At 44.6% G+C, this 22,864-nt stretch overlaps 1 protein-coding gene across 1 annotated transcript in view; it reads left to right on the top strand.

Moving 5' to 3' along the window:
• The window catches only part of LOC122923533 (serine/threonine-protein kinase mTOR-like), a 240,185-nt gene that overhangs the window by 84,629 nt on the left and 132,692 nt on the right, over positions 1-22,864 (top strand). The window contains exon 16 of the mRNA XM_044274360.1: positions 22,309-22,384. Within this exon, the coding sequence (XP_044130295.1) occupies positions 22,309-22,384 (76 nt within the window). The remainder of the gene's footprint in view (positions 1-22,308; positions 22,385-22,864) is intronic.

Below are 22,864 nucleotides of genomic sequence, written 5' to 3' on the forward strand. Positions count from 1 at the left end.
CCACTGTTCTTAGAATGGCTAGTTGTCCATGACCAATCCCTTCCCATATAGCGGTTCTTTTAATTTTTTCTTGGATATTCTGCCTTTCGTTGTCCTCTGGTGGTTCAGTTCCTGGTTCCTTGTGAGCCCATACCGGGTACTACTTTCTGGAGTCCCTGTCCCCGTTCATGGACCACACAGATTCTGTATGATAATCGTTGTTTGTTTGGGGGGACCTGGGTTGATTGTTCCCCTTGTGGGTTCCAAAACCCTTGTGGACCTCTTGGGATTCGTGTCCATCTTCCCATCCTCCCAGGGGAAGTATCTGGTGTTGAGTGGTTTTGTGCTACGCTTTGCATTTCCACCTTATGGTCTCCTTCAGGAGGGACTCCTCCTGTTTGAAGAATCTTCCTCCTTAGGCTACTTTCACACTAGCGTTCGTCGGTCCGCTCGTGAGCTCCGTTTGAAGGAGCTCACGAGCGGACCCGAACGCAGCCGTCCAGCCCTGATGCAGTCTGAATGGAGCGGATCCGCTCAGACTGCATCAGTCTGGCGGCGTTCAGCCTCCGCTCCGCTCGCCTCCGCACGGACAGGCGGACAGCTGAACGCTGCTTGCAGCGTTCGGGTGTCCGCCTGGCCGTGCGGAGGCGTGCGGATCCGTCCAGACTTACAATGTAAGTCAATGGGGACGGATCCGTTTGAAGATGCCACAATGTGGCTCAATCTTCAGGCGGATCCATCCCCCATTGACTTTACATTGAAAGTCTGGACGGATCCGTACAAGGCTATTTTCACACTTAGCTGTTATATGCTAAAAATAATGCAGACGGATCCGTTCTGAAAGGAGCCTCCGTCTGCATTATTATGATCGGATCCGTTCAGAACGGATCCGATCGAACGCTAGTGTGAAAGTAGCCTTAGATTGTTGGGAGTACTCTCCTTCTCCTCCCATGTCTCTCAGTCCAGTGTGTACCTGCTGAGATTTCCTGGGCCTGTATCTCCCTGATACTTCATTTGGCCGGAGTTTCTCCGGTCTTGCGCTTTTCAGCGATATTTTTGTTTTCAGAGGCTCGTCCCTCGTCTCCTGGTTCTGGGATGCAGGTCTTATCTTATCTCATCTTTTTCCCTGGCCTTTACTTGCAACCCCCTCCCTTTCCAGGGGTTAGCGGTTTCCTTTGGCGCCTTTGGGGTTTTCACCTTTCAATAGGGCGCTTAACTTCATCACCTGCTTTTCGGTGGGGGGAGTCTTGCTCACTTCATTGTGAGCCTTGCTATTTCCGGTCTTGCGCTTCTCAGCGATATTTTGTTTTCAGGGGCTCGTTCCTCGTCTCCTGATTTTGTAAAGCCGGTCTTATCTTTTCTCTTTTCCTGGCATTTTCTTACTACCCCTTCCCTTTACAAGGGTTGGCGGTTTCCCTTAGCGTCTTGGGGTTTTAACACCTGTTTTGCGCTGAGGGGAGGCCTGCTCCCTTCTCATGTGAGCCTTGCTATGGCTTCCCTCACTCGTTTGGCCTTCTGTGAGTCCATGTTTCCTTGTTCCCCTGGCCTGTCAGGGGTTGACCTCAGGGTGTTTGTACTTTTGCCTGAGTCAATTAGAATGTTGGGTAGCTCCACTACGCGGTGCTGTCCTACCTTCTCTCCAGCCTTTGGATGAGCTGGGTGTTTCCCTTTTGCCTTCTTCTTGCATTTGGGTCCTTCTCCCAGGCATTTGTCCTGGGGTGCGTGCAGTCTTCGCTGTTGCTTCATTGGGGTTTTCTCCCTTATTATGAGGCTTCTTGCCTATTCTGTGCTTTCCTCCTGTTGGGTCACATGGTTCTCCTGCACCTGTATGCCCAACCGGTGGCATGGCTGTCTTTTCTCCCACCCTCGGGGACTGCTTTGGGACGTCCCATGGTGCTGTGTCCCCCAATGCCATGCACGAGAAAAATGGATTTTTTGTACTCACCGTAAAATTATTTTCTCGTAATAGGCATTGGGGGACACAGATCCCACCCTATGTTGTTTTACTTCCGCTTCTCCAGGCTGGTCTCTTGATTTTTCCTGGTACGGGAGTTGTTGGTTCCTTGCCTTTCTTCTCTCTCCTACTGCTTTTGGTACAAACTGAGCTGCCTAGTGTCTGTGGAGAGGGTATACCCCAACGGGGAGGAGCCAACACTTTTTATGTCTAGTGTCGCCTCCTAGTGGTAGTTGGACTGTGTCCCCCAATGCCTACTACGAGAAAAGGATTTTACGGTGAGTACAAAAAATCCCTTTTTTTTTGTGCGTCAAGGTAAGAAATAGCTTTTTTGGTACGTTTTTTTATTTTTTTATTTAAAACATTCATCTGACGGGTTAGATCATGTGGTAATTTTATAGAGCCGGTCGATACGGACGGGTCGATACCTAATATGTATACTTTTTATTTATTTAAGTTTTACACAATGATTTCATTTTTGAAACAAAAAAAAAGTTTTTTCACTTTTTGGGCGATTATCTTGGGTAGGGTATGATTTTTGCGGGATGAGATGACGGTTTGATTGGTACTATTTTGGCATATGCGACTTTTTTGATCACTTTTATTACCTTTTTTGGGAAGTAAGGTGGGCAAAATTTCTATTTACTCATAGTTTTTTTTATTTTTATGGCGTTCACCGTGTGGGGAAAGTAACATGACCATTTTATAGATCAGGTCGTTACGGACGCGGCGATACCTAAAATGTGTAGTGTATTTAATTTTATTTTATTTTTTTGACCCAGACCCACTTGGTTCTTGAAGATCCAGTGGGTCTGTCTGTATAATACAGTACACCATATAGGGTACTGTACTGTATTTTAATTACACTTTGTCTAAACAGATCTATGCCTTCAGCACCATGGACAGCAGGATGCCTGAGAAGGCGTCCTGTTGCAATGGGAACCTTCCCCGTCTGCTCAGTTGTAGCCACAAATGCGCAGATGGGGAAGGGTAAGGACGGGGCTCTCGGGGGGGGGGGGGGCTGTCTGGGGGCTCTCTCCCCTTCCCATCGGGGGGGCTGCAAAGGCACCTCAGCCCCCTGATGGGATAGGGAGGCTGCTACCTGAGCTATTAACCTTTTCCATACAGCGGTCTGTACAGAATGTGCTGACACCCTGGTATACCCACTAGACGCCAACAATTATTCAAGGGGAGGCTGGTGGGGGATCGCGATCCCACCTCCCGCACCGCCTGCGACACCCCCCCCCTGCACCACCCGTCCACATAAATCATTCAGGGGTGCAAGGTTAGAGACCGCGGAGATCAGAATCGGCTAAAAGCGCAGCAAACAGCGCAGTTCTGAATTGACCTGCGGTTTGCTGCGATCGCCGATACGGGGGGGGGGGTCACATGACCCCCCTGGCGTTGTGACAGGATGCCGGCTTAATGATTTCAGCTCGGCATCCCGTTCGAATTAACCCCCGGGGCGCCGCAATCTTATTTTAAACTCATACGTCATGGGTCCTTAAGGACTCGGGAAACATGCCGTACCGGTACTTCATGCGTCCTTAAGGGGTTAAAGATGAAAGTATATTGCTGCTTTGAGGACCTGTGAAACTTGAAAGTAACTTTGCTTTTCTCTTTGCAAAGAACATCAACTCTGCGTATTGTATGTTCATACACCTGACAAGAACCTGTGAAATTATTCCTAATTTTTTATTTTATTTTTTTAACTATACAAACATCACTCATCTTTCATACTCGAGATTCCATACAATGCAGTATTACCATAGGAACCAAAGTGTTACAAAAAAATCCTTTTATTTTTGACCCTTTGTTCAACAACATAATTATTATTCCAGTTTTATTAAGCAAATAAAAATAGACTGTGAGGAATATGGATTATTATTTAAGCCTATCTAGCCTATTTTTCCGTGCGGGGGCGGAGAACTGTGGCTTAAAGTCTGGTCGGCGTATTCATCCTCCAAACGTTCTTTCAAGACTTCCCTTTGCCGGGTCTCGACTCTTTGGTACCTGGCTGTCACTACCTTTGGTCGTGACTTCTTGTGACCGCAGGCAGTTGCTTGCGGTCTAGGTGTGGTTGCCGCTGGCAACATTGGATATGTGGCAGCAGCGCTGCCTGAGCGGTGTTAGGCAGCTTGCTGCGGTAGGCATGCGGTTGCACCTGGCAACCTCTCCTTTAGGTGTGCCTTTTATTGGTGGGCACAGTGTGTTTGTTGTGTGTGGACACTGTTCCTTTTAGTTGCTGTCTTTCCTTCCCTTCTGTGGTGTTGGAAGGGTTAATTCCCTTCCCAGTGTGTCTGTGAGTCACTGGGTGTGTCTGACCGGTGGGTGGGGCCACTTGGCCTATAAAGCCTCAGTTCCTGGCTTGGTTCAGTAGGTTGCTCTCAGCCATGCTGGCTGGAGCAGCCTCCTGTTTCCACCATCTACCAGTGGGGACCATCCTTCTGGTCATACTGTCAAGGCTGGCGGTGGGGGAAACCCCCAGCCGTGCGGTGCCAGGAGATGGTAGGGTTACCCCTTGGCCGGGACCACAGAGTTAGGGAGCAGGTCACCTCCTATTGCGTCCCTAACGCTGACCCTGTCTCCTATCTGTATGAGCCGACCTTGGTGGTAGGAGGACTCATACGCCGGAACCTTAAAGTCCCTACGAGCCCTCAAGTCGGCCCTGTACTAGGGGACAGAGTGAGACGACCTGCTCCTCCTAGGCACGGGGGAGCAGGAGTCTCAACGGCCAAGCAACACAGGGGAATACAACAACAGACTTATGGCAGTGACAGGCAAATGGGACCAACACATCACTCACCTGCCACAGACAACAAACCCTGGATCCCATGTGCAGGTGCTGTAGTTCAGACACCAACGAACACAGCACACACCAGACATCCCACAGGAACCCAGGACCACAAGCTGCACTAACATAAAACCCCACACACACCTAAATAACACCGTGAAACATAGAAATTCCCGACAGAGGTTTTATGACCAGAAGGATGGTCCCCACTGGTAGATGGTGGAAACAGGAGGCTGCTCCAGCCAGCATGGCTGAGAGCAACCTACTGAACCAAGCCAGGAACTGAGGCTTTATAGGCCAAGTGGCCCCACCCACTGGTCAGACACACCCAGTGACTCACAGACACACTGGGAAGGGAATTAACCCTTCCAACACCACAGAAGGGAAGGGAAGACAGCAACTAAAAGGAACAGTGTCCACACACAACAAACACACTGTGCCCACCAATAAAAGGCACACCTAAAGGAGAGGTTGCCAGGTGCAACCGCATGCCTACCGCAGCAAGCTGCCTAACACCGCTCAGGCAGCGCTGCTGCCACATATCCAATGTTGCCAGCGGCAACCACACCTAGACCGCAGGCAACTGCATGCGGTCACAAGAAGTCACGACCATGACCAAAGGTCGTGACACTGGCCAGATGATATTGTTTTGGAAGCAACAGGGGGAAAAAGCACCCATTTACCGCAACCCAAGGAAAAATGTTCCTTTCGTCCTAGGGTCACATCTTCCCGTTATCAGTCCTTTCATAGGTTTGCGGGCACTCGTCTGGCGGCCCCACCTGCATCTAGGCCACCCAATCAGGACCAGTGAAAAGGCTCATCCTTCAAACCCCAGCCAGCATGGCGTCCACAAGCGCAACAGCCTCGTTCTGCTCCTGGGAAACGGCCTTCTTTTTCAGAAAATGTGGCAAAATCATATATCGGACGCTTGGGACATCAAGATACAAGATAGAATTCAAATCTATCCCACCCAACCGTTTTTTCCTCTCCCAGCCGCCCAAGGATCCAGGTCGGGTGGCTGCTTTCTTCTAAGCAGTCCAGTCCCTTCTCATACGGGGCGTGATAATTCCGGTCCCATTACACAAAAGATTTTCAGGTTTCTATTCAAACCTTTTCGTAGTACCCAAAAAGGAAGGCGATGTTCGCCCAGTGCTGGACCTCAAGATAGTGAATCGCTTCCTCCGCATTCAAAGGTTCAAGATGGAGTCACTACGCTCCGTGATTGCCTCTTTGGTACAGGGGGAACTCATGGCATCGATAGACATCCAAGGCGCCTACTTACACGTTCCCATCGCACCCGCTTATCAACGTTTTCTTCGTTTTGTCATTCATTCATGTCACTACCAGTTCATCGCCCTGCCATTCGGCCTAGCGACAGCTCCGAGAGTGTTCACAAAAGTGCTTCCCCCCCCCCCCTCCTGGGTCTCCTGCTCTCCAGAGGCATCACTCTCCTCTCGTATCTAGACGATATCTTGATCAAACCATCTACGATCTTCCAATACGAGGAGAGTCTTCAGATCACTTTGAGCACCCTGTCCCGCTTTGGGTGGATAGTCAATTGGTGAAAATCCTGCTTATCTCCCACCACACACATCAGGTTTCTGGGCATGATACTAGACTCGGGTGCAGCTGTGGTACGTCTGCCATTGGACAAGAGCGTGGACATTCAGAGATCTATACGCATATTTCTCCAACTCCGCAATACGTCTATCCGCAATTGCATGCGGATGCTGGGCATGATGGTGGCCTCCTTCAAGGCCATTCCCTTTGCTCAATTTCACACAAGGTGTTTTCAACGAGCCATCTTGTCATCTTGGGACAAATCCTCGGATTCTCTGGATCGCCGGCTGTCTCTTCAAACGCGTACAGCCCTCGGTTGGTAGACAGAATCTGCGCACCTGTTGGCGGGGAAATCCTTCCTTCCAGTGATATGGACGATCATTACAACAGACGCCAGCCTTCGCGGTTGGAGCGGAGTTCTCGCCACATGGGTGGTCCAGGGTGTTTGGTCTCCATCGGAGTCCAAACTTCCCATCAACATACTGGAACTCCGGGCCATTTATCTCTCCCTTGTCCATTGGACTCCACTTCTGCACGGTTGTCTGATCAGGGTGCAGTCGAACAATGCCACAGCTGTGGCCTACATCAACCACCAAGGAGGGACTCGCAGCCTTCCGGTGATGCAGGAGTCTGCAAAGATTTTGCAGTGGGCGGAGTCCCATGTTCCGATGATTTCGGCAGTCTTCATCCCAGACTTTCTCAGCCGGACAACTGTGGACCCGGGGAAGTGGTCCCTCCATCCGGAGGTGTTCAAGGCCATCTGTCTCAGGTGGTGATGTCCGGAAGTGGACTTGATGGTGTCCAGGTTCAATCACAAGCTCCTGTGCTTCCTCTATCGCGCAAAGAATCCAACAGCACATGGCGTGGACGCTCTCGTGGCACCTTGGGACAGCTTCGCGTTTCAAGACGCTCCTGATCGCCCCAGACTGGCCTCGACGAACATGGTACTCAGAACTCATTCTTCTGCTAGAAGATGCTCCCTGGCCTCTGCCAATCAGAGCCGATCTACTCGCCCAGGGCCCAGTCTTCCATCAGAGTTTAGATACGCTACGTTTAACGGCGTGGCTGTTGAAACCTTTCTGTTGAAACGCAGAGGTTTTTCTGATGCTGTCATTCGAACCATGATTAGGGCCAGGAAACCTTCCTCTTCTAGGATTTACTACCGGACCTGGAAAACCTTCTTGCGTTCCTGTGAGGAACGAGCTCTTCTTCCCAGGCGTTTTTCCCTTCCGGCGGTTCTAGCGTTCCTTCAGTCAGGATTGGACCTGGGCATGGCTCTCAGTTCCCTCAAAGGGCAGGTCTCTGCCCTGTCCATTATTTTCCAACTTACTCTAGCCATCCCAGGTCCGGTCAAGACTTTCTTGCAAGGAGTAGCTCACACCGTTCCCCCATATAATACTAGTCCGCATAACATGAAGTTGGGTCAAAGAAGTTTGGACGGTAGCCATCGAGACCTCTTGCTGACCAGCTTCTGCTGAGGTGGATACCAATATTCGATATAGTTCTGCTTTCCGGGCGGTGGCCGGAAAAGGAATGCCTTTTTTGTTAACTCAGACATTAATTTTGGTGCAGTCCAATTCCGAAGTGAGGGAATACTGCCGGATTCTGAAATCCTGGAACCAAAGTCTTCACCAGAAGCGTCCATGATATCGGACACATGAGACATGATAATGCTGTAGGGATAAACAAAATTTGACGAGTCCTAATTTGTACAGTCTGATGACCTGCCACCTAACACCCAAGAGCCTAGATTGATAACGTGTCCACTGAAAACCGACATGCAACAAAAGAACAAGCGACCCCCGTGACAAAAGGACAGCTGAGGGCTAATGAACAGAACTAGGGTGCTGTAGAACCAGAAAACGTGCAATCCAGTGGAGAGAGGATCTTACCACAACAACGGAACGCAATGCCTCTGTAGCGACCGAGGAAAAACAACCTGCCCATATAAGCTAACCAGACATGAGAAACCACAACCATAAAAGTTTTCACTAGCACCCTCAGGGATCCCATTTTGCACCTGCTCTACGCAAGCTAGCTGAAACGGACAGAACTATACAGTGGTCATTACTTTTTACGGAACCCTGAGCAAAAAATGTGTACGGGATACGTAAGCAATCTGACCTACCTACTGGCCATAATAATGAGTGAGCCAATAGCAGTCTGTATAGGTATAATATGTTACAAGGCAATGGCTGCACAAGTAAGTATGAAACATCATGCAGGATAAAATGACCTATTCTCATATCCGACTCAAACATGCCCTGAGTACCATCAGTAGCAATGTTATAACATGTGAGGCGCTCTCTTTTTCCCCCCTTTTTTACCAGAATGTTTAATAAATCATAACCTTACAACCCTACCTGACTAAGAGCACGGTGGCCCGTGCCAGACGTTGTGAGACAGAAGGTAACCAAGTTGAAGTTAATTACCAACCTCCCCCCCTTCCCCTCTGCGTCCCCTAACATTGCTGAATTAGTAACCAACCTAAAAAATGCAGACTGAGTCACGCTGACTCCTGCTACCTAAGCGCCAGTCGCATGGGAACCGAGCAGGCTGCCGTTACGGTGTGGGGATGTCCCTTCCATACCTCAAAGGGACCGACCCCACCGATGCTGCGCTAAGAGGCAGCTACAACTTACCTGCTGCATGAGCAGCACGGATGCCGACTGTGAAGGCGAGGAGGATCAGGTGACCGGAAGTTAGGCAGAGATTTTCCTGGGATGCTGGAGTCCCGTCTGGCTTCTTCAAACGCTGATGACGTCCGGGCCCTGTGTGGTAGGTGAGCAGCTGATATAGTCGGCAGGGCGCCCCTCCCACAAATTCAGGCCAATAGATCGGCCTTTATACTTGTCCTGTTGTTGTGGTAGCGCAGAGAGTCTCTGCTCACGTTTCCGCTGTAGTTGCTCAGGAAGAGATGGTAACTGTTCTGCTCGTTATCGATGGAGAATTGGGCATACACTGCATATCTGACTTGTCGCTCCCAATCCTAAAAAGACTGTGTTGGAACAAATTGTTGCTTTCTGTTGCTGCTGATTTGGATAAGTAAAAATGTGGGGGCGACTCACAAGAGGTAAATAATTAGACAAATCATGGTCTCAGATGAACCAGTGGAACAAAAGAGAAAATATTCTCACACAGGACCTTAAGGGCTGATTGACATAAGCACGCCCAGTCCGGGAAACACGGGCCCTGTGATCAGTAGCTGAACACAGGTCCTTTTTGGGGGCAGATTTGTTATTTATTGGAGGGTTGAGGTTTCTCTGCTTCCCTCTTGACTAGTATGAAATCCTCAATCAAATTAGCTTCCAAGAAGTAACATCACTCCTCAAGTGTTTTTCAAATACTTTACTGAAAAAACTTCGACCATTTACACTGTATGCACAAGGTGGAGTTTTTACATTAAAGGGGTGTCTATATAACAATAACATTGCTATGATCATTTTTGTAAATACCTTCTATGTAGGGCTGCAGTAAACAAATATTTTTGTAATCGAGTATTCTATCGATTATATTTCTTGATTCATCGAGTAATCTAATAAGAAAAAGCTACTTAAAATAACGTATGTAATTAGGTATGTATAAAGTTATTGGTTTGAAGGGGTTAATAACTTTATACATGCCTAATGCCAAGGTGCTTCCATTAACCCATCCAAACCAATAACTTTATACATGCCCATTGGGTTTGGAGGGGTTAATGGAAGCACCTTGGCATTAGGCATGTATAAAGTTATTGGTTTGAAGAGGTTAATGAAAGCACCTTGGAGGTGCCTTCATTAACCCCTCTCTAAACCAATAACTTTATACATGCCAAGGTGGTGCCTGCAGCCTCCATTAACCACTCTCTCTCCATCTGCCTCCCCCCAGCCTCTGATCTGCCTGCCCCCCCAGCCTCTGATCTGCCTGCCCCCCCAGCCTCTGATCTGCCTGCCCCCCCAGCCTCTGATCTGCCTGCCCCCCCAGCCTCTGATCTGCCTGCCCCCCCAGCCTCTGATCTGCCTGCCCCCCCAGCCTCTGATCTGCCTGCCCCCCTCCCCCCAGCCTCTGATCTGCCTCCCCCAGCCTCTGATCTGCCTGCCCCCCCAGCCTCTGATCTGCCTGCCCCCCCAGCCTCTGATCTGCCTGCCCCCCCAGCCTCTGATCTGCCTGCCCCCCCCTCCCCCCAGCCTCTGAGCTGCCTCCCCCCCCCTCCCCCCAGCCTCTGAGCTGCCTCCCCCCCCCCTCCCCCCAGCCTCTGAGCTGCCTCCCCCCCCCCCTCCCCCAGCCTCTGAGCTGCCTCCCCCTCCCCCCAGCCTCTGATCTGCCTCCCCCCCTCCCCCCAGCCTCTATGACTGCACGCTGTGATCACGGTGGGAACCAGGCAGATGTGTCCAAACTTTTGGTCTGTACTGTGTATGTGTGTGTGTGTATATGTATATGTATATGTGTGTATATATATATATATATATATATATATATATATATATATATTCCAACTCGACACACTGTTACACATAAATGACATATTATATAATTAATTGGTTAAGATATGTTGCAAACCTAAATATACCACACAGGAATATATAGAATATAATTATACATGCATCAATTGGACAATGCACACCAAATGTTTCCCCTAAGGCTTTTACTTCCTTAATGACTTTGTAAGGAAGTAAAATAATATATTGCTATTCAAATGTCAAAATTCTAATAAAGACAATATGCAAAATAAACTATATAAATTTGGCCAAATACAGATTTTGTTTATATCGCCATATCACGGTAGAAAATGGAATGCGCCGCTCTCGGCGCGCACCATGTTCTCCTGAGCCGGCACAGTGGAGAAGGAGGGAGTCCCTGTGTGCGGTCCCCACTGTGTGCGGCTGCTGCTGACCACCAATAAGAACAGAGAATTGGAGGAGGGGAGGGACTGTGGCCACTGCGCCTCCAATGAATATAGTTACTATGCCTGAATACAAACATAGCCTGCCTGTGCCGGCCATATCCCATACCCGACCTCTATGACTGCACGCAGTGATCCACTGCAATTAACCCCTCAGGTCCATAGCCCCCCAAAAGCTCCCTATTGCTGTGTGTACTATGCACAGGGCAACAGGGAGAGTGTGAAGTCCTATTCACCCTAATAGAGCTCTATCAGACTCTACTGAAACCCTGGCTGCCATAGTCAGCTCCCTGCTGCTGTGTGTACAGAGCCCAGGACAGCAGGGAGAGTGTGAGGTTCTATTCACCCTAATAGAGCTCTATCAGACTCTACTGAAACCCTGGCTGCCATGGTAAGCTCTCTGCTGCTGTGTGTACTATGCACAGGGCAGCAGAGAGAGTGTGAGGTCCTATTCATCCCGATAGAGCTCTATCAGACTCTACTGAAGCCCTGGCTGCCATGGTAATCTCCCTGCTGCTGTGTGTACTATGCACAGGGCAGCAGAGAGAGTGTAATGTCCTATCCACACTGATAGAGCTCTATCAGACTCTACTGAAGCCCTGGCTGCCATAGTCAGTTCCCTGCTGCTGTGTGTACTATGCACAGGACAGCAGGGAGAGTGTGAGGTCCTATTGACCCTAATAGAGCTCTATCAGACTCTACTGAAGCCCTGGCTGCCATAGTAATCTCCCTGCTGCTGTGTGCACAGAGCAGCAGGGAAAGTGTGAGGTCCTATTCACCATAATAGAGCTCTATTAGGGTGAATAGGACAAGGGTTCTAGCCCCTAAGGAGGCAAATAGTTATTAATTAAAAAGTAAAAAAAAAATGTTTAAACCCCCCCCCCCCCCCAAATATAGAATATATTGCGATATATATCGCACATGCTTAAAATTATGTCTCAATATAGGTTTTAGGCCATATCTCCTACCCCTACAACCAGAACGTCCCTGCGTCTGCAATCTTTAAGCTGCTATAACATAGGCTTTACATAATCACATTTTTGTGGAGGGTGATAAAATTTGCACCATTTGGCCGTGTCCTTCTGCTCATCCCAAGCAGACCTGGACACCCCTCCCCGCAGAAGACTGGTCCCCAGAGCCCGCCGGCTCTCCTTATGCCAGCTGAAAAACAGTCCCCTCATCTCCTAAGAATGCAAGCATGGGAAAAATGCTAGAGAGAAGGTGCAAGGAGACAGAGAGCAAAAAGAAGTGAAGTCCCGGTTGGTGGCTGTAAGTCAAGGTGGCAGATGCTTCCTTTTACTTTTGTCCACCAACTGATAAAATAGTGATAGTAAGTTCCATCAGGCGTCCCGAGAAGACCACCGAGGAGCAGGGATTTCATTCCTGAACCGTTCTGCAACTTTCTTTCATTCCCAGAAATGTTCACAATGTTTGTTTGCGGTCAGTAAATGCAAGCATTGTGGGTGATTAGAGGCTAAATACCTGCACTTATCTAATGCCTCTCACAGCTGAGGTTTTGCTACAATCTATAGGAAGCTAAAATATGTTTTCATTCTAGAGGATTGTCTCGACTGGACATAATTGTGACAAGCCTTCAGAGTTATTAGGAGTGTACAGATTTAGCTTGACAGCAAGCAGAGATCTTGAAACTTGCTGAAGTTTTCATAAAGTTTCAAATGAAATTAGGGGAACCTCGTTATAGTGCTGTGGATGTCATTTACAGATAAATGGCCCTTCTGCTGAGTTAGAAAATAATAGGGGAAGTCATTAGGAGTTAATGCTTCTGTTCTATAGCGCGCTGAATATTTCCTCCACGTTAAAGTTTGCGCTAGGATTGTCTGGAAAGGAGCGTTGGTTCCTTCTCTTTACCTCAGGAAGTGCAGTAGTGAAGCTTATTTAATCCAGCCATCAAATAATATCAAAATAGCAAAAGCAGCAGATTTCAACTTGCTGTTTTATTTTGGGCTCTGACTATTCCAATAATCCAGACGTTAGTCCCCAGTACTGATGGATTTTAGGAATTGCCCTGTGTATATAACGAGAGGTTCCTGTTTATAAAGTTTAATGACACTTTTTAGTAAAGCCAATAGCTTCTATAGCACTTCCTTCAAGCTTTTTATGGCGCTAGCTTTTTGTTGATACCGCGATGGTCCCGATCTGTTACAGGATGGTGACAGGGACATTGACACTTAGTAGAGAGTCCCTTGACTCCCTTTTTATCCATAGTTCTCATTGCACCATACAAGTAGATGGAAAATGCAAGCAGCAGGACTTTGCTAGATAATGATCAGTCCTCAGAATGACTTTATTAGGGAGTTGTCATTTGTGACAAACTCCCCTCTTTTGAGGTTGCCACGAGTGCTTGGAGAGGACTACTTGCCAGCCTCTTGCAATGTGATTACGGTCCCATGTTGTATGCACCGGTTTTATGCAATAGCGGCATGGTTATATAAGTTCATGTATTTTTCTGTCTTTGGAATTTTATTGTATGTTATGTGAGGGTACCCATATTAGGCTAATTTTAGTGTATTCATGTAGTCTGGGTGCCATTCACCTAATATGCACTCAGACTTGAGCTATCTGGGGATATGTTAAATGTCTGTGTTTACTGTAAGGGTTGTGACATTTTATGTTTAAATGGTGATGTCTGTCCTGTTGTCTCCACATGTGTATTGGCGATTCCCCTTTGTCCTGAGAGATAATTGAATTGCTCCTCGGGTGTCTCCAGGGCAGAGAGGGGGAAACCATGATGCATTGTGGGGATGTATTGTGTCTGTGTATCCTGAATTGCTGCATATCTGTCCTGTGTCACAGTCTTCCTTCTGGTCCCCTAGTGGCGTATCCACCAGATGGGGACCTGCATAAATACGGGCGGGTAGCTCTCAATAAAGAGTTCCTGTTTTACACTCAACATAGAGCCTAATCTCATGTGTGTGGGGATTGCTATACGTGTATTCTCCCCTGGCTATTACTCCTAGCTCTCCTGTAAGAGTTGTTCCTGGTTCCTGTGGTGATATCGGTGTCGAGTGGAGTGCTTGGAGTCCTCGGAAGGCACTGGGAGCATTTACCAACGGAGGTACCCGGTGGGGGTGCCAGGAGATCCGTTACATCATTTTAAAGGGAACCTGTCACCAGGATTTTGTGTATAGAGCTGAGGACATGGGTTGCTAGATGGCCACTAGCATATCCGCAATATCCAGTCCCCATAGCTCTGTGTGCTTTTAGTGTTCAAAAAAAAACGATTTGATAAATATGCAAATTAACATAAGAGTCATATCTTACTTGTGTGACCAGAGAAGAGTCATATTTTCAAGCTCTGACTCATCTCAGGGTAATTTGCATATGTATCAAATAGTTTTTTATACACAATAAAAGCACACAGAGCTATGGGGACTGGGTATTGCGGATGTGCTAGTGGCCATCTAGCAACCCATGTCCTCAGCTCTATACCCAAAATCCCAGTGACGGGTTCCCTTTAAGCAATTTTTCGATTCTCTGGAATAGCTCCGTGGCAGAAAGTCTTGTTTGTTCATACTTCTTAGTGATAAAAGTGAATTGGATGGATCCATAACTTTGTGTGGCTGTTCCCTCATGTGTACTCCTCCAGTTTATAGCTCGGTTAGGACTTTTTAGGGGTCATTTATCAAACGTGTAAAGTAGAACTGTCTTAGTTGCCCATAGCAACCATTCAGAATACACCTTTTATTTTTGACAGCTCCTTTGGAAAATGAAAGGTGGAATCCGATTGCTATGGGCAACTAAACCAGTTCTACTTTACACTAGTTTGATAAACGACCCAATTAGTGTCTTGGGATCTCCTGCCATTTCCAAATCAGAAGGGATTATGGCGTCATACAATTCTTAGTTTTAGTGGTAATGGTAGAAATTCTTGGTGTATGCCCAGGACTGTGTGTTCCATGTGCTAATGGCGGGTTCCTCCGTGAGGTCCCGTCTTGTACCCTAGAAGCTTATACCTCATCATATCATATAGTACACGTTGCAGTTGTTTGCTCACAGATTCTTTACGAAAAAAGCCCTTTATGTACCTTTGACATGTCAAAGGTCCCATAGCGGTTAATAGGTGGTATATTGCAGATCTGTAAAATGGACCCCTTATCATAGACACGGGCATGTACCTGTGTAAACTGGCAGAACATTAATCAGAGAAAGCCAATTAGGAAATTCCTCTGAGTAAACCAAATCCTTCCTCCTGGAGGGTCTCCTCCCTCGAAGATCATCTGACAGTCTGGAATCTATCAGATTGATGTCCTGTATTTTCAGAAATTCTCTGACATGCCATAAGGACTGGTCAGAAGTTTTTATCAGTGGGGGTCCAGCTGCAGATGCCCCTACCTGTTTAAGGAAAGTGACAGTAGCTAAACCCTGGGCCCCTTCGCCTATTATTGGGTCTACTCTGCTTCCAATGGAGAGGCAAGCAGATCGGTGTACGGCTCTGTTGAGTGCTTTGATTGTGGCTGCAATCGATGGGGCACAGCACTGAGCAGACAGGCCTCCACTCTTCAAGGTCTATTACTGGGAATTCCATACTGAGAGTGGAGCTATGTCTGTGGTGTGCACAGCACATGTTCTGCGGAAGGACTGTGGCATGTTTCTTAGCTCCTAGTAATGGTCTTATAAGACAAGGACATTCTTACGGCAGGTCCCTTTAATCTCCGGACTGAGTATTTCAGCATCTGTTCTGGTGTGTGATGCTGGAGCAGATTTATATTAGAATCCAGCACATGAGTATTATTTGGTAGTACATGATCATCAAGTACATGAGTATTATCTGGTAGTACATGAGCATCAAACACATGAATATTATCTGGTAGTACATGAGCATTAAGCACATGCATATTATCTGGTAGTACATGAGCATCAAGTACATGAATATTATCTGGTAGTACATGAGCATCCAGCACATGAATATTATCTGGTAGTACATGAGAATCAAGTACATGATAATTATCTAGTAGTACATGAGCATCCAGCACATGAATATTATCTAGTAGTACATGAGCGTCAAACACATGATAATTATCTGGTAGTACATGAATATTATCTGGTAGTACATGAACATCCAGCACATGAATATTATCTGGTAGTACATGAGCATCCAGCACATGAATATTATCTGGTAGTACATGAACATCCAGCACATGAATATTATCTGGTAGTACATGAGCATCCAGCACATGAATATTATCTAGTAGTACATGAGCGTCAAACACATGATAATTATCTGGTAGTACATGAATATTATCTGGTAGTACATGAACATCCAGCACATGAATATTATCTGGTAGTACATGAGCATCCAGCACATGAATATTATCTGGTAGTACATGAACATCCAGCACATGAATATTATCTGGTAGTACATGAGCATCCAGCACATGAATATTATCTAGTAGTACATGAGCGTCAAACACATGATAATTATCTGGTAGTACATGAACATCCAGCACATGAATATTATCTGGTAGTACATGAGCATCCAGCACATGAATATTATCTGGTAGTACATGAACATCCAGCACATGAATATTATCTGGTAGTACATGAACATCCAGCACATGAATATTATCTGGTAGTACATGAGCATCCAGCACATGAATATTATCTAGTAGTACATGAGCGTCAAACACATGATAATTATCTGGTAGTACATGAATATTATCTGGTAGTACATGAACATCCAGCACATGAATATTATCTGGTAGTACATGAACATCCAGCACATGAATATTATCTGGTAGTACATGAGCATCCAGCACATGAATATTATCTGGTAGTACATGAACATCCAGCACATGAATATTATCTGGTAGTACATGAGCATCCAGCACATGAATATTATCTGGTAGTACATGAGTATCAAACACATGATAATTATCTGGTAGTACATGAATATTATCTAGTAGTACATGAACATCCAGCACATGAATATTATCTGGTAGTACATGAACATCCAGCACATGAATATTATCTGGTAGTACATGAGCATCAAACACATGATAATTATCTGGTAGTACATGAGCATCCAGCACATGCATATTATCTAGTAGTACATGAGCATCCAGCACATGCATATTATCTAGTAGTACATGAGCATCCAGCACATGAATATTATCTGGTAGTACATGAATATTATCTGGTAGTACATGAACATCCAGCACATGAATATTATCTAGTAGTACATGAACATCCAGCACATGAATATTATCTAGTAGTACATGAGCGTCAAACACATGATAATTATCTGGTAGTACATGAGCATTAAGCACATGCATATTATCTGGTAGTACATGAGCATCAAACACATGAATATTATCTGGTAGTACATGAGCATCCAGCACATGAATATTATCTGGTAGTACATGAGCATCCAGCACATGAATATTATCTGGTAGTACATGAGCATCCAGCACATGAATATTATCTGGTAGTACATGAGCGTCAAACACATGATAATTATCTGGTAGTACATGAACATCCAGCACATGAATATTATCTGGTAGTACATGAGCATCCAGCACATGAATATTATCTGGTAGTACATGAACATCCAGCACATGAATATTATCTGGTAGTACATGAACATCCAGCACATGAATATTATCTGGTAGTACATGAGCATCCAGCACATGAATATTATCTAGTAGTACATGAGCGTCAAACACATGATAATTATCTGGTAGTACATGAACATCCAGCACATGAATATTATCTGGTAGTACATGAACATCCAGCACATGAATATTATCTAGTAGTACATGAACATCCAGCACATGAATATTATCTAGTAGTACATAAACATCCAGCACATGAATATTATCTGGTAGTACATGAGCGTCAAACACATGATAATTATCTGGTAGTACATGAGCATTAAGCACATGCATATTATCTGGTAGTACATGAGCATCCAGCACATGAATATTATCTGGTAGTACATGATCATCAAGTACATGAGTATTATCTGGTAGTACATGAGCATCAAACACATGAATATTATCTGGTAGTACATGAGCATTAAGCACATGCATATTATCTGGTAGTACACGAGCATCAAGTACATGAATATTACCTGGTAGTACATGAGAATCAAGTACATGATAATTATCTAGTAGTACATGAGCATCCAGCACATGAATATTATCTAGTAGTACATGAGCGTCAAACACATGATAATTATCTGGTAGTACATGAACATCCAGCACATGAATATTATCTGGTAGTACATGAGCATCCAGCACATGAATATTATCTGGTAGTACATGAGCATCAAGCACATGAATATTATCTGGTAGTACATGAGCATTAAGCACATGCATATTATCTGGTAGTACATGAGCATCAAACACATGATAATTATCTGGTAGTACATGAACATCCAGCACATGAATATTATCTGGTAGTACATGAGCATCAAGTACATGAATATTACCTGGTAGTACATGAGAATCAAGTACATGATAATTATCTAGTAGTACATGAGCATCCAGCACATGAATATTATCTAGTAGTACATGAGCGTCAAACACATGATAATTATCTGGTAGTACATGAGCGTCAAACACATGATAATTATCTGGTAGTACATGAACATCCAGCACATGAATATTATCTGGTAGTACATGAGCATTAAGCACATGCATATTATCTGGTAGTACATGAGCATCAAACACATGATAATTATCTGGTAGTACATAAACATCCAGCACATGAATATTATCTGGTAGTACATGAGCATCCAGCACATGAATATTATCTGGTAGTACATGAATATTATCTGGTAGTACATGAGCATCAAGCACATGAATATTATCTGGTAGTACATGAGCATCAAGCACATGAATATTATCTGGTAGTACATGAATATTATCTGGTAGTACATGAATATTATCTGGTAGTACATGAGCATTAAGCACATGCATATTATCTGGTAGTACATGAGCATCCAGCACATGAATATTATCTGGTAGTACATGAGCATCAAGCACATGAATATTATCTGGTAGTACATGAGCATTAAGCACATGCATATTATCTGGTAGTACATGAGCATCAAACACATGATAATTATCTGGTAGTACATGAACATCCAGCACATGAATATTATCTGGTAGTACATGAGCATCCAGCACATGAATATTATCTGGTAGTACATGAGCATCCAGCACATGAATATTATCTGGTAGTACATGAACATCCAGCACATGAATATTATCTGGTAGTACATGAGCATCCAGCACATGAATATTATCTGGTAGTACATGAATATTATCTAGTAGTACATGAACATCCAGCACATGAATATTATCTGGTAGTACATGAACATCCAGCACATGAATATTATCTAGTAGTACATGAACATCCAGCACATGAATATTATCTAGTAGTACATGAGCGTCAAACACATGATAATTATCTGGTAGTACATGAGCATTAAGCACATGCATATTATCTGGTAGTACATGAGCATCAAACACATGAATATTATCTGGTAGTACATGAGCATCCAGCACATGAATATTATCTAGTAGTACATGAGCATCCAGCACATGAATATTATCTAGTAGTACATGAGCGTCAAACACATGATAATTATCTGGTAGTACATGAATATTATCTAGTAGTACATGAACATCCAGCACATGAATATTATCTGGTAGTACATGAACATCCAGCACATGAATATTATCTGGTAGTACATGAGCATCAAACACATGATAATTATCTGGTAGTACATGAGCATCCAGCACATGCATATTATCTAGTAGTACATGAGCATCCAGCACATGCATATTATCTAGTAGTACATGAGCATCCAGCACATGAATATTATCTGGTAGTACATGAATATTATCTGGTAGTACATGAACATCCAGCACATGAATATTATCTAGTAGTACATGAACATCCAGCACATGAATATTATCTAGTAGTACATGAGCGTCAAACACATGATAATTATCTGGTAGTACATGAGCATTAAGCACATGCATATTATCTGGTAGTACATGAGCATCAAACACATGAATATTATCTGGTAGTACATGAGCATCCAGCACATGAATATTATCTGGTAGTACATGAGCATCCAGCACATGAATATTATCTGGTAGTACATGAGCATCCAGCACATGAATATTATCTGGTAGTACATGAGCATCAAACACATGATAATTATCTGGTAGTACATGAGCATCCAGCACATGCATATTATCTAGTAGTACATGAGCATCCAGCACATGAATATTATCTGGTAGTACATGAACATCCAGCACATGAATATTATCTAGTAGTACATGAACATCCAGCACATGAATATTATCTGGTAGTACATGAATATTATCTAGTAGTACATGAACATCCAGCACATGAATATTATCTGGTAGTACATGAGTATCAAACACATGATAATTATCTGGTAGTACATGAATATTATCTGGTAGTACATGAGCATTAAGCACATGCATATTATCTGGTAGTACATGAGCATCCAGCACATGAATATTATCTGGTAGTACATGAGCATCAAACACATGATAATTATCTGGTAGTACATGAGCATCCAGCACATGCATATTATCTGGTAGTACATGAGCATCAAGCACATGCATATTATCTGGTAGTACATGAACATTATCTGGTAGTACATGAGCATCCAGCACATGAACATTATCTGGTAGTACATGAGCATCAAGCACATGAATATTATCTGGTAGTACATGAGCATTAAGCACATGCATATTATCTGGTAGTACATGAGCATCAAACACATGATAATTATCTGGTAGTACATGAGCATTAAGCACATGAATATTATCTGGTAGTACATGAGCATCAAACACATGATAATTATCTGGTAGTACATGAGCATCCAGCACATGCATATTATCTAGTAGTACATGAGCATCCAGCACATGAATATTATCTGGTAGTACATGAACATCCAGCACATGAATATTATCTAGTAGTACATGAACATCCAGCACATGAATATTATCTGGTAGTACATGAGTATCAAACACATGATAATTATCTGGTAGTACATGAATATTATCTAGTAGTACATGAACATCCAGCACATGAATATTATCTGGTAGTACATGAGTATCAAACACATGATAATTATCTGGTAGTACATGAATATTATCTGGTAGTACATGAGCATTAAGCACATGCATATTATCTGGTAGTACATGAGCATCCAGCACATGAATATTATCTGGTAGTACATGAGCATCAAACACATGATAATTATCTGGTAGTACATGAGCATCCAGCACATGCATATTATCTGGTAGTACATGAGCATCAAGCACATGCATATTATCTGGTAGTACATGAACATTATCTGGTAGTACATGAGCATCCAGCACATGAACATTATCTGGTAGTACATGAGCATCAAGCACATGAATATTATCTGGTAGTACATGAGCATTAAGCACATGCATATTATCTGGTAGTACATGAGCATCAAACACATGATAATTATCTGGTAGTACATGAGCATTAAGCACATGAATATTATCTGGTAGTACATGAGCATCAAACACATGAATATTATCTGGTAGTACATGAGCGTCAAACACATGATTATTATCTAGTAGTACATGAACATCAAACACATGATAATTATCTGGTAGTACATGCATATTATCTGGTAGTACATGAGCATCAAACACATGATAATTATCTGGTAGTACATGAGCATCCAGCACATGATAATTATCTGGTAGTACATGAATATTATCTGGTAGTACATGAGCATCCAGCACATGAATATTATCTGGTAGCACATGAATATTATCTGGTAGTACATGAACATCCAGCACATGAGTATTATTTGCAACGACCAAGTAAGTTTTCTCTTTTCATTGTATTTATTGCTTTAGCAGTCGTTTGAATGTAAGGCACGTTCCCCCCCTTTCCGACCCCTGTTTTTATGCCTTTGTAAGATAACATTGTGCGACATTGTTGGGATTGCTGTCCGTTATTAGCGATTGCATGAATGCCTGGCCGCCTTCCACTGTGCGGATCCAGGCCGGAGTCTACCGGTCACTGTATTCTGCTGTCTGCTGCATCCACTCAGAACCTCATCTTCTTCTTTTCTGTCTCCCTCAGCATTAACAATCAGCTCCAGCAGCCGGAGGCAGCCTCTGGGGTCTTAGAGTTTGCCATGAAGCATTATGGAGAATTGGTAAGTGCATCCTGAGTTCAAGATGCTTGTATAATTGAACATGAGCTTCTGTCTGCAGGGATAACATACATCCAATGTGTGAGGGTCCTTCTAGTCCATGAGGCCCCGGGCAGATGCCTCATTACTAGTTAAAGCTGCCTATTGTTGTAGCTAAGGGTTGCAGCCCAAAACTTAATGGTGTGCTTTGTCTCTTCATCCTGTGCTCCTGCTCCACGAGTACTTGAACTGCCTTGTAAACTTATACAGGCAGAGGATTAACCAGGTAGAAGTGTATCGCTGCAGATCTGTATGCCACTCAGGACTAAGGCTACTTTCACACTGACGTTTCTGGGTCTGCTTGTGACATCCGTTTCAGGGCTCCCACAAGCGGCCCAAAATGGATCAGTTCAGCCCCAATGCATTCTGAATGGATAAGGATCCGCTCAGAATGCATCACTTTGGCTGCGTTTGGTCTCCGTTTCACTTTTGAGGCGGACACCA

The sequence above is a fragment of the Bufo gargarizans genome, unplaced genomic scaffold, assembly GCF_014858855.1.
Source record: "Bufo gargarizans isolate SCDJY-AF-19 unplaced genomic scaffold, ASM1485885v1 original_scaffold_1694_pilon, whole genome shotgun sequence".
In the NCBI taxonomy this organism is placed as follows: domain Eukaryota; kingdom Metazoa; phylum Chordata; class Amphibia; order Anura; family Bufonidae; genus Bufo; species Bufo gargarizans.